Genomic DNA, 16,718 nt, shown 5'->3' with positions numbered 1-16,718 from the left:
ATATATCATATATATATATATATATATATATATATATATATATATATATACACACAATATATATATTGTATATAATTGGGGACATCCTGTGTATATATGCAGAGTGTCCCCAATTTAAATGGCAAAACTTCAGGAGCGTGTAGGGGACCGAAAAGCTAAGACAGAAAGTTTTTTTAGAGGTTTGCTCGTTTTTTGCTCCATTTTAGAGAAAATTGCAAAAATTCAATCTCACATTGTCAGTTGCTCTCTTGAGTCGATTGGCACCGAATAAACTTTCTGCTTCAAGGTTCTTTACATATGTAAACACTCAAGTGTTTCTCTAAAATGGAGCAAAAACGAGCAAACCTCTAAAGGACTTCTTGTCTTAATTTTTCGGTCCCCTACACGCTCTTGAAGTTTTGCCACTTAAATTGGGGACACCCTATATATATTATATGATGTCGGATATATTTAATACTGTGTTCCGATTTTCCATCCGGCTGCATCCGATATTATAGTATATGTCACATACCATATACTATGCATCTGGGTGGAGAATCGGAACACAGCCTAACGGTTAGTAACTATTATTATTATTTTCGATTTTCAGATGGAAATAAATTCATTTATTAGCCAAAAGATATGTTAATCATTTTGATGTTGGCTGAACATTATGATAGAAAAATGCATTTGATATCGAATAAGATATGTGTCATTTCTGTCAATTTATTACGATAAAATCGTAAGAAAAGCCGAAATCCGCCGGTAATTTAGTTTTATTTAATTTAATTACGCTTGATTGCATTTAACATAGATATATATTAAAACATTTATTTAAGAGCGGATAAAAAATAAAATGTGTAAAAAAAAAATGCAAAATAAACAAACAGTAGAATGTAACAATATAAATCATAAGCTGCCGCTTATTATTTTTTAATTTACGCACTAGTCGGATTAATATTATTATATCGCATCGTAATTTTATAGACTTTCTTTATAATAATTTACTTACAAAATTTCATAAAATTAAACGATTTCAATTAAATAAAAAATTGATATATACAATATTTTATTTAATTGAAATCGTTAAATATTTATAATTTATATTAATTTTTCATCTGATATAATGATTGATTTCGATCTTTATTCAAGTTTTACTAAAGCTCGAGTTAGTCAGACATTAATCTTTGGCTGAAAAGAACTTAAATATATATATATAGTATATATATATATATATATATACAGGGTGTCCCATTTTAATCTCCTCAGGCAAATATCTCAAAAACCAAGCCCGGAAGAGAAAAATGTTTCAGACGAAAGTTGTTTGGTTTCGAGGGGGCCATAAGATGGTACCATTGGTTTGACCTTGGAAAATCATTTGAAGGTCATGCGAAGGTCAACTTTAAAATCTTAAATAGAAACTCCCATTTTTTATTTAGTATTCTTGTAGCTGACATCGAGAGCTTTCCAAAACACTATAATAAAGTATTTTTTCATTAAGTACTTTTTGAGATATTTTATATTTTAATCTGACATATTTTGATATAAAAAATAAAATATTTCGTAAAATATTCAGTTTTCCATAATCTTACCGTAATACTTTTATGTACAGAATAATGAGACAAATCAATTAGTATAGATAATAATAGCACAATACTCTAGTTAACTTATATGATAAGTCGTTGAACAGGGTTCTTATTCCTACCGCAGCATCTTTATTCCTATGTCGCCACCGTCAACTCGAAGTTTGACGGTGACTACTCAGGAGCCGTAACTGTCGGATATATCTGGTTGTAATCCGACAACCCGACAGTCTAGCCAATTGGTCCATATCCGTACAAGTAGATCTCTTATTCGGGCGCGTTTAAATAATGCCGAATATATATATATTGAGTTATAATCATAAAATTGGACCGAATCAAGATAATTTTTTTCAAGTAACACGATTTCATAAGCAGGACGATTGTACGATAAATTCTCAGTCTTAATAAAGCATGCAAGCGCGATCGATTAAAGAAAGTCAATCTTAAGCCCAGTAATCTTATTAAAATTCGTCTATCCGATTAGAAGAGGCAGAACACGACGATCTATTCTGAGGAACGAGTGGCGATTCCGGGAATGAAAAGAGAAAAATATAACAACAAGGCACAATGATAATAATGTTGACTGCAGTGATTTTAACTCTTTTAGTTATGATCGTCGTATTGCGACAGAGATCGAATTATCTACCAAATTATCCACCAGGTAAATTATTCTTGCTCCCCTTTTGCGCCTCTAAGAGATGTACAGAAAGAACAGTAGATGCTGTTATATTTCTATTTTATTGGAATTATATTTTAATAGATTATAACATATTCTTTATACAGATTAAATGTCTAATTATAAATGAAATATTTACATCCCTCAATATTCTTAGTTATTTAATTTTTCGTATACAATACAAAATCTTATTCTCTCTCTTTAATCATAAAATAGAATTTAAACGAGATAGAATTGAAATAAATTAATAAGAATTTAAATAAAATAGAATTTAAAACGGAGAAAAAAAGTTTTCTTCTTATTTAATTAATAAAGGCAACAATAAGCCGCATACATTTTAAAAAATTTAATTATTTATTTAATATTACGATTGCCGACATTTATACATGCGCATGAAGGTAACATCAAAATAAAATGTTAAATGATAACATATTATTACAAGAGAGAAGATTGAATGGATTTGTGAAATAATAAATAAATATATTTTTTAGAAAGTTATTGAAAATAATACATAAACAGTTGGCTAGAATTGAAGCAAGAAGGAGATGAATCTATGCTTCAAAATAAATCGAAATGATTGATCTTTATCAATTAAAGCTTTGTTTTCGAGAAAAATGGATTCGAAAATCTGTCGAGTACGCGTACTTAACTTAAATTCGACGAATTCGGTTTTATTGCATACCATTGTTATGTTTTCTTTTATTTTCGTTTCTTTTATTCATTAAATTATTATTAATTTTGGTCAAGTGTGTGCGCATATTGGACAGATTTTTTTAACTTATTCTTTTCGAAAACGGAGCTTTAATTGAAGAAAAATTCTTCAATCATTTCGATTTATTTTCAGACGTAGAATCATCTGCTTCTTGTTTGTACCACGAATTCTAGCCCATTCTGTATTTAGTAACTATTCTGATGGAAAAACTGACGCGCAACATCATATATATTTTATTGCAATTTATACAAAATGCGTATTTTTTTGCGCTGGTTATTAAACATTTATTCCTTTTAACAAACAAAGCATTACTTTTTACATGTCTATAAAATTTGAGCAAATTATTGCATAAATTTGAGCATTTTATACATTTTACGCACTTGATTCTCAAGCTTTAGGCTATAAAATTAAAGTGATATTGCTCGTCTTATCAAACTAGCAATTTAATGTAAATATCTGTAAATTAAATCGATCTGTTAAACTACGCAATTATTAATAATGTTTTCGATTTAATGACTTTTGATCAATCCAAGTTTGATCAATAACATCATTGCATCATCTCTGTCAATAAAAAACTTGAATTCATAATAAAATAATAATTAATTGATCCGAGATGGATCAAAATCCGTCCATTCGAAAAGGCTATAAAATTTTAAAAAAGTCACTAGTTAATTTGCTTTTTTTTTCAAGTAGTCATTCATAAATGATTTTTTTATAACGTATATTTTTTATATTACTCGTATTGTTTATTCTGTTAATGTTCCGTTTCCAAATAATCATCTATAAATTGTTTTTTTATTGTTTTTAATTATTTCTAAATATTTGGAAGCAGAACAAAAACTATAAGGACGCGTAGCACGAATAAAAAAAACATATAGACGTAAAAAATATGTATATTATAATTTAACAAATACATGTTACAATTTATTTATATACGCTAATGTTACGGTATGTATTTATATTTGGAGAATATAACGTCTATAATATAAAGAAAGCATAATCTTTGTTTAATATATAATCTTATAGGAAGAGAAAGAAAGTAATAAACATAAATCTTTGTATAATAAACATAATATAAATGTAATAAACGTAATTTTTATATTATAATATATAATTCTATTAAAAGAGTGAAAAAGTGAAAAAGAAAGAACCATAAAAATAGGATTCATTTTATTGATTGCATTTTCATCGGATACACATTTTTTTTTAATTTTTAAATCATATCGATCTCAACAACATATCTTTGTTCATAAAGTAAAACATTTGTTTCATAATATTATATTTATTATGAAACAAATATTTTACTTTCTTAATAATTTAATATTATTTATTATCGTTATATATTATCTATCTATGTACATTATCGTTATATATCTATTATATATTTATTTATATTTATTATTATATAAGGAATCATTTCTTGCGTCAGTACTTTAACTAAAAGCTTACATAAGTGTAAAATTGCGAGCTTGTTATATGGCAAATAGATAAATATATTTATATTGATTTAAACAGATAACCTTAAGAATTAAAAAATAAGAATATTTTATTTAAGAAAAGAGCTGAAATGCAGTAATATGATATTGTGATTAAGCAGAGAGAGAGAGAGTGTGTGTGTGTGTGTGTTTGTTTGTTTGTTTGTGTGTGATTCAAGATTCTACGAATTTAATTGCGATATGATAAATTTGAAAAAAATAATTTTGCAATACGGAAGTCCAGCATAATTTAGCAACGCCAACAAAATATTAACCGATTATATTATGCAAATAATACTCGTTAAAAATTTAATTTTTCTACAAATCATTATCATTTAATTCCGCGTAAAGCTTGAGAATATCAAATACTTCCGTAAATTAAATATCTAAAACGAATATTGATTTAAAATTATTTCTAAAACAAGAATGATATTAAGCATTAAAGAAGAGACATTTTCATTGCGCAATGATAATTTTAATGCCTACTTCTCATATCAAAAATTTTTAGGTCCTTTTCCATGGCCAATTGTTGGGAACACATATTATTTTCAAAAATTGTCAAAAAGACTTGGCGGATTACATTTTGCCTTTCTAGAACTCAGCAAGCAATATAATAGCGATATCATCAGTTTACGATTAGGCACCAGCGACACGATTTTTGTTTCGAACTATGAACTTATACAGGAAATACTTAGCAAAAAAGAGTACGACGGACGTCCTTGGAATGAATTTATAAAGATACGAAACATGGGAATGAAAAGAGGTAACGAATTTGTTTGAAGCACGCTATATTAAAATTTAGAATTTTAACAAAAATTTATTTTTTCATAATATAAATTATAAAAACTTATATGTACAATTTTATTATAGAGATAATTACTTTGCTATTTTAATTTTTGAATTAAAATGAAGTTTCTTTCTTTTTTAAACTATTAGCTAAATTATTCATACATATGCGTTCTCATTAGCTACTAGTTTTTAACATCTATATTTATATCTTTTATCTTCCCAAATATTTGATAATAGCAACAATAGCCCAGGTAGCAAAAGTAGTCTTTTTGACGTCATTTTGACCTAATTTGATGTCAAAATAACGTCAAAATGACTACTTTTGCTATCGGGAGGTTTAAGGTAAGAAAAATCAAGTAGAATATTAAAAAAAAAGATCCAAGGCGCAGATATCTGCGCCTCTGGCTCTTATCTGCCAATTTTCCACTTGATTGTTCAAGTATTTTAGATATATATAAATATATAGATTAGTTTTTATTTGACCTATTTTTAAAATTTTACAAAGTCATCTAAAACATAATGTATGATATTTTTTAGTTTGGCAGATAAGAGCCAAGGCACGGATATCTATGCTTCTAGCTCATCTTATCAGTCAGTTTTATACTTGCCCAAATATTTGAGATAATATATAGATAAGTTTTTATTTAAAGATAAAACAATTCAATTCTCGGTGATATATGATGTTCTCTGAAAATGAGAAATCTTTTAAATTTTTAAACGAATAAATCCGATTATATCCGGAAATTGTTAATTGCTTAAGTTGAAAAAATTATGATGATGAAGGCTATCGATTAATTAAAATCACTGAGATTAGGGATCACAATGAATGATGGTCAAGATTGGAAAGAACTACGCTCTTGGTCGGTACGCACTCTAAAGAATATTGTTTTCGCTAAACAAGAAATGATGCAGCTTCTTTTGGATGAGCTGACACTTATCCTGGAGAAACTGAAAGACGGTGGCGTGCAAAATATACAAATCATAATTGCACCAACTGTAATAAACGTTCTTTGGGCTCTAACAACAGGAATGAAACTTTCTGAAGATCAGTCAAGGTACATGTAGCGTTGTCAGAACGATGTTCCTCGAGACGTTTTTCGTTTAGTTATTATCGCAAATTTATTTCCAGAAAGTTTGAATTCAAAAGTATAATCGACTCTTTATTCTCTGTTTTCTGTTCTTTACTACTTCTCTTTCGTTAATTTAGTAATATACTTTATTTTTGCACGATCATATATAAAAGCAAGAGAGTTGTGTTAGAAAACTCACAAAGGTGCTTGCAGATTACGGAAATTTTTAGACTTGATGAGTCGTCGGTCACAAATTTTTGATGTAACTGGTGGAATTTTGTCCACTTTTCCTTGGCTACGTTTTCTCGCTCCTGATATTTCGGGATATAAAACCCTTGTCGCATTAAACACCGAACTTAAGAAATTATTAATGGTACGCAATTTTAATGGCTCTCAATTTTAGCATGTTTGTTTCAGTTTACAAAATATATACGACTTATGCATTGCAATTCTTTCGAACATACAGGAAACTATTAATGAACACAAACAACAATATGTCCAAGGAAAAGAAAAAGATTTTATCGACGCGTTTCTCCACATGATGTTCACACAACAAGACAAGAATTCTGTGTTTTCAGGTATGAGTCTAATTGCTTATTGTAATTAATGACTTTCAGAGAGTAATGCAACAACCCTATTTTTCTTTAATATTTATTGTAAAAAAACTTTAAATATATTGTTGCATCATATAAATTCTTAATTTATTTAAGTTTATTTTTCGATATAGTCCTATTTTAATTTTACGATTTTATGCCATTGAAATACGCGAGCTTATATTGCTTTTACTGCTCTGTGATTGTATTATTTTGCGACTTAAATGCGAGAAATTAAGAACAACTTAGAGAGATCTTATTCTAATATTTTTCTTCATAATATACTACTATATTGATTGCTATGTTTCTCTCTCTATAAGCTTGATAAGTGTTTGCAAATCGAGCTATGATTACGATTTTCTATCGATAAAAGATTTTACTAATGCTTTCTGCACTCAGATTTTATTTTTGAAAGGCTATCAGATAGCGAAAGATCTTGAAATCATTATATATGCTTTACTTTTATCCGATAAAATAAATCTCTTATACTATATTTTATATTATCAAGAAGATAAATATCCCATATTATTTTTTTTTAACATACGATCTCTTATATTTTCTTTTAAGATGACAATCTCATTGCAACGTTGTTAGATTTTTTCATCGCTGGAGCAAAGACTACGACGGCAACATTAGATTTTCTCTTTTTGCAAATAGCCAATCATCAGGACGTGCAACGTAAATTGCACGAGGAGATCGATGCCGTAATCGGCCCCAATAGACTTCCTACTTTGGAGGATAGAGTAAAGTAATAATGTGTGACAAAACTTTTAATATATTTTTATATAAGCGTCGAACACACAAATTTTAATTATTATTTCAAAATATTTTTGGATCTTATTTTTCTCGTATATTTTTTATTACTCAACTCTTGAAAAAGTCCATTTAATTTTGAATTATTCATTATAAATTATTCATTTAATTTCAAATTACAGAATGCCTTTTACGGAGGCTGTACTTGCCGAAAGTCAACGTATATGGCTCGTTACACCTATAATTGGCCCACGCCGTGTTCTCGATGATACGACACTTGGAGGTTATGCGATACCAAAGAATGTTACCGTTTTAATGAATGTATTTGATAACAATATGAATCCAGAATTATTTCCTAATCCGACTTTATTCAAGCCAGAAAGGCATTTGGATAAGCAGGGCGCTTATCGAATAGATCAAAATGTAATACTATTCGGAAAAGGTAAATGATAGAGAAATAATAGTTATAGGGAAAAATTAAATATTGCAACATATTTTACAAGATTTGTTAACTATAATTATGTAATTATGAGTTCTATCTTGTTTTCCGATTGTTTAATAGAACAAGAGAAGATCCTGAATGTTTTTTCCTTTGAAAAGAAATAGTATTCTCTTAATTAATGTACGTGCGAAATCGTTTGCATGATGAATAATTACACTGTATTATAATTATGATTAAATTGAAATCTAAGTATCGATTATTTCGTAATTTCATCCCTAGAGCAGTAACGTGAAAAGTGAAAAATATTATCGTTGAAATTAATGGCAAAATTTTTTACTTTTCACGGTTTCGCCTTAGGGAAAAAGTTACATGATTGATATCCTAGTGCAGCAATTATTTCGACCAATATATTCTAAAAATTCTCTTTTTTGTGTTAGGGAAAAGAAGATGTCCCGGTGAAGCATTGGCGAAAAGCGCTTTGTTCGTATTGTTTGTCGGCGTAATGCAAAAGTATTGTTTACTTCCAGTACCAGGTGAAAAATCTATCAAAATAGAAATTATCAATGGATTGATAAACGTACCAAAGCCTTATCAAATATTAGTTGTTCCACGATAATATGATAAATATATAATATGAATGATTTGTATTATAAATATTAATTATGCATTCTACTTGAAGGAATCTGTTTCAAATAAATTTTATGTTATTTAATAAGTATAAAAATGGTTGTAGATGACATATTAAATATGAATTTTATCAGAAACTTTGATACATTGACTTTTTTCAAATATCTCTCTCTATAAGCTTATAAAGAATTTATAGTATGTTATAAAAAGATAGAAATATCAGGTGTAATCTGTTGTGTCAATACCCTCAAATATAAAGTCTATTAGGTCGCAAGAGATAATAAACTTACCCTTCCTTCGATGCGACCGATAAAAAAACTGTTTAGAACTGTTACACATAAACATTTCGCTCGTGTTTTTCTTGTTTGTCTTCTGCTCGCTCATTCGCGGATATTATATCTTCGTATTCGCAGGTACTTCAGCTCTTGTTTTAAATGTATATGAGATATAATAAAAATATTTAATACACTAATAAATTTTTTTCTATTTTTAGGATTCTTCCAAAAAAAGGCTTTTCATGTTGATTTTTTGGAGACATTGGAGTCGATGTTACACATAAGTATACAATATCCTATACATAAAAATGTCTTATACCTAATGTACATGTGCAAATGAAAAATTCAATTAAGTATTTCCAGGGAATAATAGCAGAATTTCACTTTTTAAGATTATTATTATTATTCTTGAGATTCTTACTAGACATTGTTTCTCACAGCAAGAAATTTCCAATTTTTTTTACCAATATTTTTTTAAACATTTATTTAAAACTGTTTTGTATGTATAATAATGTTTTATATTTATTTATTCCTTAAGATAAAAAATATAATAGATGCACAGACATGCAACAGATATGAGAATCTTTTTATATAATAAAAAATATTTTATTATTTTTTACACACAATGTAAATTATATACGCTATCATGAAAAAAATTGATTACTTAAATTATTTTTATATGATTCTGATGTTAAATTCCATGATTAAATTCATTTATGTTTTATGTATATTAAATTTTTTAGAGGACACAAGTATTATATAATTTCTAACATACATATATACATATATGTGCAATCTTTTGAAACTAATTCGCGATTAATTTAATTCTTATGCACAAGCAACATAGTAATATATAACAAATCAATTGTACCAAACTATAATATGAACTATGGTATTATATTTTTCTCTATTCCAATGAAATATTATTTTTGTAATAATCGCGATGCAAGAGTAATTTTCAAACGGATTTATATTACTGTAAAATGGCTGTTTACGTTGCGACGTCATGCGAGTGAGCAAGCAATTAATCGAGAAATGTGTGTGTGCGTGTGTGTGTCACGAGCTTCTAGTTTTAGAAAACTAAAAATCTATAAGATAAAATTTCTGTCGCGTCAAATAATTAAAGATTTAACTAATCTAATTTCTTATTCTCTAAAGTATGTATATTTTTTGTATATTTTATATGAAATATATTTGATAGATATATTATATTTTAGCTAACTTACAACACTGATATTTCTTTCTCTGTATATATATAAAAATTATAGTGTAATGCAAATCAAAACATTAATCATAAATATAAAAAAGTTTCTAGAGATTTTAAGAAAATTGATATTTTTTTCAAATATATCGGAGATTATCAATAGCATAATTTATATATGAGAAAAGTCAGATAGTATCCATATGCTGTCATATTATAAAAAATTTTAAGTGAATATATAGATAACAGTGATTTATAAAATCAAAACGATATATATAATATCAAATTAAAATCATACAAAAAGAATATTAATAATCACTTAAATTGCTGCTATCTAGATCTTATGTTTTATCTTTTATCTTTGCGATTTTACAGTCGCACATTTACTGCAAAATGTTAATTGAATAAAATTTCAAACTCAAAACTATACTCAATGCCAAATGGGCCTATAAATAGGGATCATTGTCAATACAGTATGTAGCTGTCTTACACGTAGCTTACAGCAATGCAAAAAAATAAAATAAAAAATAATTTACTGTATGGATTACAGTGCAGATTTGTTAAATATTAGGATATTCGGTAGATGATACTTCTGATCCTAATATTGAAATGACTTTATGCTAATCTAAACCGGGAGGAGCTGGTTCCGAAAGATCAATTTCCATTGTATCTGGTTTTTGATCATTCGAATAATCATCAGGTGGTGCCTGAAAGAAATTGATGGAGGAGATATTTTTGGGTCTCGCCAGTGTTTATTTTAAAGAATTATATTATAAAGAGAGGGCTTAAAAAATTGTTCCTTTATATACAGGCATCTTTACTCACAATATCAAACTCATCGTGCATGTCACAGAGCACTTTACCCTGTATGACATCCATTATCGATTGTGGAATGTGTGCTTTCTGGAAAAATATTAATATTGTATTTTGATAGAATATTCTTCTTCTTTTTCTTTATTAAATTCCCGAATTAATATGAAACATATATAAAACATACATAGAATATTAATATTATTTACACTAAAGCTTTGCTTATTATTATATTTAACATCATATTTAGAGTTTGCAATTTTATTTTAATTATATTTATTCATACAATAAATTTAGTTATGTTTAATATTGAATGTGTGGTAAAAATATGCTAAGAAAATTACCTGATTCTCGGCAAAAGCTTCAACATGGGCTAGCAAAGGAGCACGTAAATTACTGGCCATTCGGAGCGCCTCTGCCAATTGTGCCGGCGGTAATTGCAGAATAACGGCAAAACTTTGCGGTTGTGTGCGTTCGCAACATTTGACAAAGCCCTCCCATACTTTTGGCTGCTTCCACACTTGCTTCAGAATCAGACGCTGAAGTATGTTCATGACAAATCCGCTTAGCCTGGGATAAAGGGCCAAACTCTGTATAACTGTGCGCATCAGTAGTGTTGGCAGAGGTGTCATTTCCATAAGATGTTGCATTACAACCGCGACCGTTTCCTGCGTATACGCTTGTTTTTCAGCAAAGCAAAGCGAAGTTGCTGTAAACAAGAGAAGATATATTTATAAAGTTTATATATAGGTACAATTTTGCCCTAAATATAATATCCTCTTAAATAAACAAATGCATAGAATGATTTACCTTTGATAACAGTTTTTAATTCAGCCTTGCTTGAATCTATATTATGTAAAGCTATTAATAATTCTGCAGGTGTAATAGGCGATGTATGAGGTACACCACTATCATTGTTATGTGTTCCAAGTAATCTATTAAATACCTTAAAAAAATACAGATATATTCATTAGTGATACTTTTTAAAATTATGCTTAAGAGATAGTAGATGAAAAATACTTAAAAGAAATTATTTACTTCTTTTACGACAATAGGATTTAATTTTATCAATTTTGGAAGTGCAGCAATCACTTCTTTTTTTGTGAGTCCATTTAGGACAGGTATTAAAAATCTGACATCGGAGACTCTAGTCTGATATAACTCTCGTACCCTGGCTACTAACTCTGTACTTGGAGCAGCTACACATACAAACAACATTATGTAAAATACAAATGAAAAAATCTAACAAATATATTTTATCTATAAGTACAGTGATAACATACATTTCTCTGTAAGAATATGTATAATCCTTGTGACTAAAGTTTCGGATCCTTTTGGACAATTTTCAACAAGTGCAAGCAGTTGTGGGCTACCCATACCTAAAGATCTTACTGGCCCTTCCACTAATCTTAATACAATACGTTTCACATCTGCTGCCATTGATGTATACACTCTCGCTAACCTATGATTAAACATATAATTATGAGAATATACATCTATATTCATATTCGTTTTTTTTAATAAAAATATATCCCATACATATATATATATATATATATATATATATATATATATATATATGTACACATATAGCATATATCTTTCATATATATATATATATATATATATATATATGTGTGTATGCATTTAATAATGATATAAAATATGCTTTAATTGCACTCACTCGTGAATAAGATCTTGATGTTCACTAAGAAGAGCAAGATATAAACCTAAACAAGCACGTGTAGTTGATTCAGTCCATTGGCTCTCAATTTGCGGTCTCCCTCTGTCTTGCCCAAAAACAATTTCAGGTGGATTATGAAGGCGTAAAAAGCCTAGATATAGAACTGCATATTCCTCAATCAATTTACTTAATTCTGGCCTGCTGTACAACTGACAGACTAATTGTATCGCAGCCTCCCGTATCTATTTATATAATATATGTTTTATGTGATTTAATACTTTTTTTATACATATTATATATACATGTGTCATATAAAACGATTGAAAATCTTACTGTATTGTTTTCATGTCCGGTATGGCATAATAAGACATTTAAAAATACCAGTTGTTTTGTTGGTCTACGCACTACCATTTCTTTCAGAAGCTGCAATGGTGCAAGACCTCTAATTTCATCAGATGATACCATTTTTAAGGCCTCTACAGCATCTTCAGTTATTAGTGGTGCCTCCAGATATAATCTTTCGTAAAAAAAAATATATATATATATATATATATAGTTTGCGAATTAGAAATTAATATAGATACTAGTATATATACATTTCTCTTTTTTTCCCATACATTCTCACACTGTTATATATATAGATGAGATAAAATTTAATATTACCTGGATAACAATGTATCGCGATCTTTACCCTGAACTAAATCGATAGCTGACACTAAGGTGCATAATAAAAAGTTATATGCTTGATGTGGAGCTTCCTGTGGTTTTGTACACAATGTAGTTCGCCTCTGAAATCCTTGCAACAATGCATACTCTTCATACAGCCAACCTAGTGCTAGATCTAATCGATTTCGCATATCATCGGTAATATATCGCAGTACAGCTTCCTTAATATAAGGATTAAAAGTAGCTGCCAGAGTAGTCAGAATTTTAGATCTGTAACATACAGCAGAAACAAATGAATTATTATAAAGATGAACAATATTTCTATTATACATGAGAATCTGTGTGTTTATCATTATCCAAATTTATATTCTGTTATTACCTTATAGCAGCTACGCCACCGAGAACTGCAGTCTTTTCTGAAAGTAATATTCGATTGACTGCCATCGATAACATTCGCTCTTTAGTTTCCTTTGAAAGTGGCTTTGTCACTTCAGTTAATTTTAATGCCTTCAAACGATTTCTAGCTTTTGCAAGAGATTTTTCATGAGCCTCCAATGATGCTTTCGCTTCTTTCTCCTTTTCGCGATCTTTTTCGCGTTTACGTTCACGCTTTGCCTCAGCTACGCTAATAGTGGGATTCTTAATTAAATCTTCCATTACAGCATCTTCCTCCTTGGTATCTTTTTTGTGCTTTTTTGCTTTAGTTTGTTTGATTTGCGCCGCTAACAGTTTGGCGATTGTTTGACGTTGTATATTAATATCAGTAGTTGCAGTAGGTTGATATTCCCTTTGGAAAATTGTTGTCATAGTATCCGGTACCCATGCCTGTTGAATGCAGCCATTCAATTGAATAAAATACATTTTAATAGCTTAAACTTTACATAAATATTAATTAACATATAATTCGTAATACATACCATACTGTCCATCACTAAATCTGTTGCAATCTCTACACTGAGTCTTTCAGCAATAAAACTTTCAGAAAGTTCAATCAATTCTGGTAATTTAAATGAAGGAAGAAGACTTGAGGCCGCTTCTACTTCCTCGGATATTAGAGCCACATCAATTTTTGCTCGTTTTGCAGCACTAGCAGCTGCTACTTCCTACATGTAATAAAAATTCTTTAAAAATTATACAAATACAATAAAAAAATGTCTCTTAAATATGATCTCATATACCTGTTGACGCTTTTTTATTCGACGAATATCTTCTGGCTTTGGATAGGCCTTAATAATTTCCTGCTCTTTTGCTCCAAGTTGAGCTAATTGTTTAGCTATGGTTGAAGCATATTCTACACTAGCAGGATGTTTTATTAATCCAAGAAGTGTAAGTTTTAATTGTTTTTGTACACTAGTTACTTGAGAATCAGATAGTGTTGGTGGAAGATCATGTTGCAACCTCTGTAAAGCTGTCCATTACATAATTAAATTTTATGCAGAAAAGTTTTAAAAATTAGCATTGATATATATAGGTGCATACCTTGAATTACATTTGGCATAAACTGTGGTCTCATTTTAGCAATTAACGCCAATGATCCCATGCATGTCATTAAATTGACGCTACTAACATGTGGAGATCCATGAAACTTAATCAACAAATCCATAACATGATTTGCTTCTTCTTCTAATTTTCGTCTACGAGCTATTTTCAGTGTTAGCGGAATATCTTCAAGAGAAAAGTCATCCAGTTTCTTTGGATTGTCAGGATCTGGATATGTCTGTATTAGAATTACACCTTCAAGGAATTTTACAGCTTGTGTTCTTATTCTGAAATTTAAAACATTTTAACAATATTAGATCTAATGATGAAAATTACTTTCATAATTATTTTTTATTATTTTACTCACCCATCGTTATCACTGTCAATCATATTTATGATTTGAACTTTGAGGGCACTTAGTTGAGTCCATGCCAACTCCATTTCTGGTGTAACGACAGTAGCGCTAGCAATCCATTTGAGAGCAGCTCTAAGAATTCTACCACTGGCTCTAAGTGCACGTTTAGCCACAGCTGATGTTTCATCCGATGCTAATGTAAGAAGTATTTGAACTATACGAGGGATTACCTCTGGTTGTTTTATTCTAAAAAAAAAAAAAAAGAAAAAAGAAAAGAAAAAAAAGATTAATTAAGATATATTATATATCACATAAATATTTCTTATAAATATTGTGCATGATAATAGATAATAGATAAATTTAATGATAATAACCCAGCTTCTTCGATAAATCCTGTAATAGTTTTCCTGACTTCAGCGCTTCTATTTATCGAAAATTGAAGAACATCGTCCAAGTAAAGCTCTAACAAATGTGGTTCTTTATTCAACAAAAATTCCTGTATTTTACATATATTTGCGACCTTAACTTCTTCAGAGGGGTTCATAGAAGCCTCATTTATCCATTCAACAATCTGCATAACAATACAATAAAATAAATCTAAAAATTATATATCGGTTTGTTTCAACATAGAAGAAAAAAATAATCCCATACACAATTACTATAAATTATTTTTGCGATAATCTATTAAACACTGTTTAAAGAAACTAATTTTAAAGCGATATAATAATAATCATCTCTCCATCTTCTCTAGTTTTAATATAGAAAACCATAAAATTGCTATTACATCATTAAAATATTGTTTTTACAGAGAATTATGCATTCGCAATATTAGCAACAATTTGTCATTGACATTTGCAAGTGACAGAACCAAAAATATATGTATGCGACATATATGTGTAATCTTTGATTTTGTGCATAATGTTTATACACGAGATTTGCCATGTATTTTAACACAAGAGCACAAAAGCGGCTGTTTGCGTTTTCTTTCATTTACGCGAATGCATAACGCGAGAAACGCATCGAAGGAGACACGGCAAGATTGTCATCTCGCCGATAAAGTTTCGTCGATAGACTGTGGGCGCGGCTAACGAGACGTGAAATTTTGAGATGATAAAATCTAGCCACTAACCAAATCGCCCGATCCCTTTTCCGGCTCGGATCTTCTATGCAAACGTGGATCCATCGTTATTTAAATACAAACAAGCGGCAATGAATCGCGGAATTTTAACACGGTATTATGCGCCAGCAGGCACGAATTTCTCGGCCCACGTGCGTCGCATAAGTTTGTTCGACGTGACGATTAATCGTTACGACAAATAAACGGGCCCTCCTCGCTCAATCGTATAATATTATGTAAATATCCGGTTACGGTATCGTAAGTTTGAAGGTAATTTTAAACGACGAGTATTGGGCGAATGTGCTGAAAGCTCGATCTCGTCGCCATCTTGGCATTTTGATCACCGTTCGCGAACATCACGATTATAAATTAAAGAGACGATAAAAAAAGGGAAAAGGTTAGGTTCGAGAAAAAAATACGGTAAAAGAATAA

General features: G+C 29.4%; 2 protein-coding genes across 2 annotated transcripts; one reads left to right on the top strand and one right to left on the bottom strand.

The window, feature by feature from the left end:
- The first annotated feature begins 1,806 nt into the window (after positions 1–1,806).
- LOC138938605 (probable cytochrome P450 305a1) lies at positions 1,807–8,803 on the top strand. Its single transcript, XM_070305715.1, has 9 exons — positions 1,807–1,944; positions 2,047–2,223; positions 4,934–5,188; positions 6,029–6,269; positions 6,498–6,657; positions 6,751–6,862; positions 7,445–7,625; positions 7,813–8,072; positions 8,510–8,803. Exons 2-9 carry the CDS (start codon positions 2,130–2,132, stop codon positions 8,686–8,688), a joined length of 1,482 nt encoding a protein of 493 aa, XP_070161816.1. The 5' UTR covers positions 1,807–1,944; positions 2,047–2,129; the 3' UTR covers positions 8,689–8,803.
- A 905-nt stretch (positions 8,804–9,708) lies between these two features.
- Sym (symplekin scaffold protein) lies at positions 9,709–16,706 on the bottom strand. Its single transcript, XM_070305723.1, has 16 exons — positions 16,299–16,706; positions 15,544–15,740; positions 15,182–15,415; positions 14,815–15,101; positions 14,514–14,743; positions 14,253–14,438; positions 13,715–14,160; positions 13,333–13,605; positions 13,003–13,186; positions 12,670–12,911; positions 12,269–12,447; positions 12,024–12,184; positions 11,796–11,931; positions 11,330–11,694; positions 11,001–11,078; positions 9,709–10,882 (listed from the first exon to the last, which is right to left on the bottom strand). The coding sequence occupies exons 1-16, from the start codon at positions 16,350–16,352 to the stop codon at positions 10,796–10,798; spliced, it is 3,339 nt and encodes a 1,112-aa protein (XP_070161824.1). The 5' UTR covers positions 16,353–16,706; the 3' UTR covers positions 9,709–10,795.
- Positions 16,707–16,718: the final 12 nt, after the last annotated feature.

This window comes from Polyergus mexicanus, unplaced genomic scaffold (genome assembly GCF_030449975.1).
Source record: "Polyergus mexicanus isolate NDT 795.1 unplaced genomic scaffold, iyPolMexi1.0 SCAF_13, whole genome shotgun sequence".
Taxonomy (NCBI): Eukaryota; Metazoa; Arthropoda; class Insecta; order Hymenoptera; family Formicidae; genus Polyergus; species Polyergus mexicanus.
Note: the sequence above shows the minus strand (reverse complement) of the source record. Positions and strands in the feature narration are given on the sequence as shown.

What these genes read in the sequence shown, in the direction of transcription:
- LOC138938605 (XM_070305715.1), top strand. Translation starts at nt 2,130, where the DNA reads ATGATAATAATGTTGACTGCAGTGATTTTAACTCTTTTAGTTATGATC. An exon ending in AAACATGGGAATGAAAAGAG is followed by an intron (nt 5,189 to 6,028) that starts GTAACGAATTTG and finishes CACTGAGATTAG; the next exon opens with GGATCACAATGAATGATGGT. An exon ending in CTTTCTGAAGATCAGTCAAG is followed by an intron (nt 6,270 to 6,497) that starts GTACATGTAGCG and finishes AGGTGCTTGCAG; the next exon opens with ATTACGGAAATTTTTAGACT.
- Sym (XM_070305723.1), bottom strand. Translation starts at nt 16,352, where the DNA reads ATGGATCCACGTTTGCATAGAAGATCCGAGCCGGAAAAGGGATCGGGC. An exon ending in GGATTTATCGAAGAAGCTGG is followed by an intron (nt 15,416 to 15,543) that starts GTTATTATCATT and finishes TTTTTTTTTTAG; the next exon opens with AATAAAACAACCAGAGGTAA. An exon ending in ATTAAAAACTGTTATCAAAG is followed by an intron (nt 11,695 to 11,795) that starts GTAAATCATTCT and finishes TCTTGTTTACAG; the next exon opens with CAACTTCGCTTTGCTTTGCT.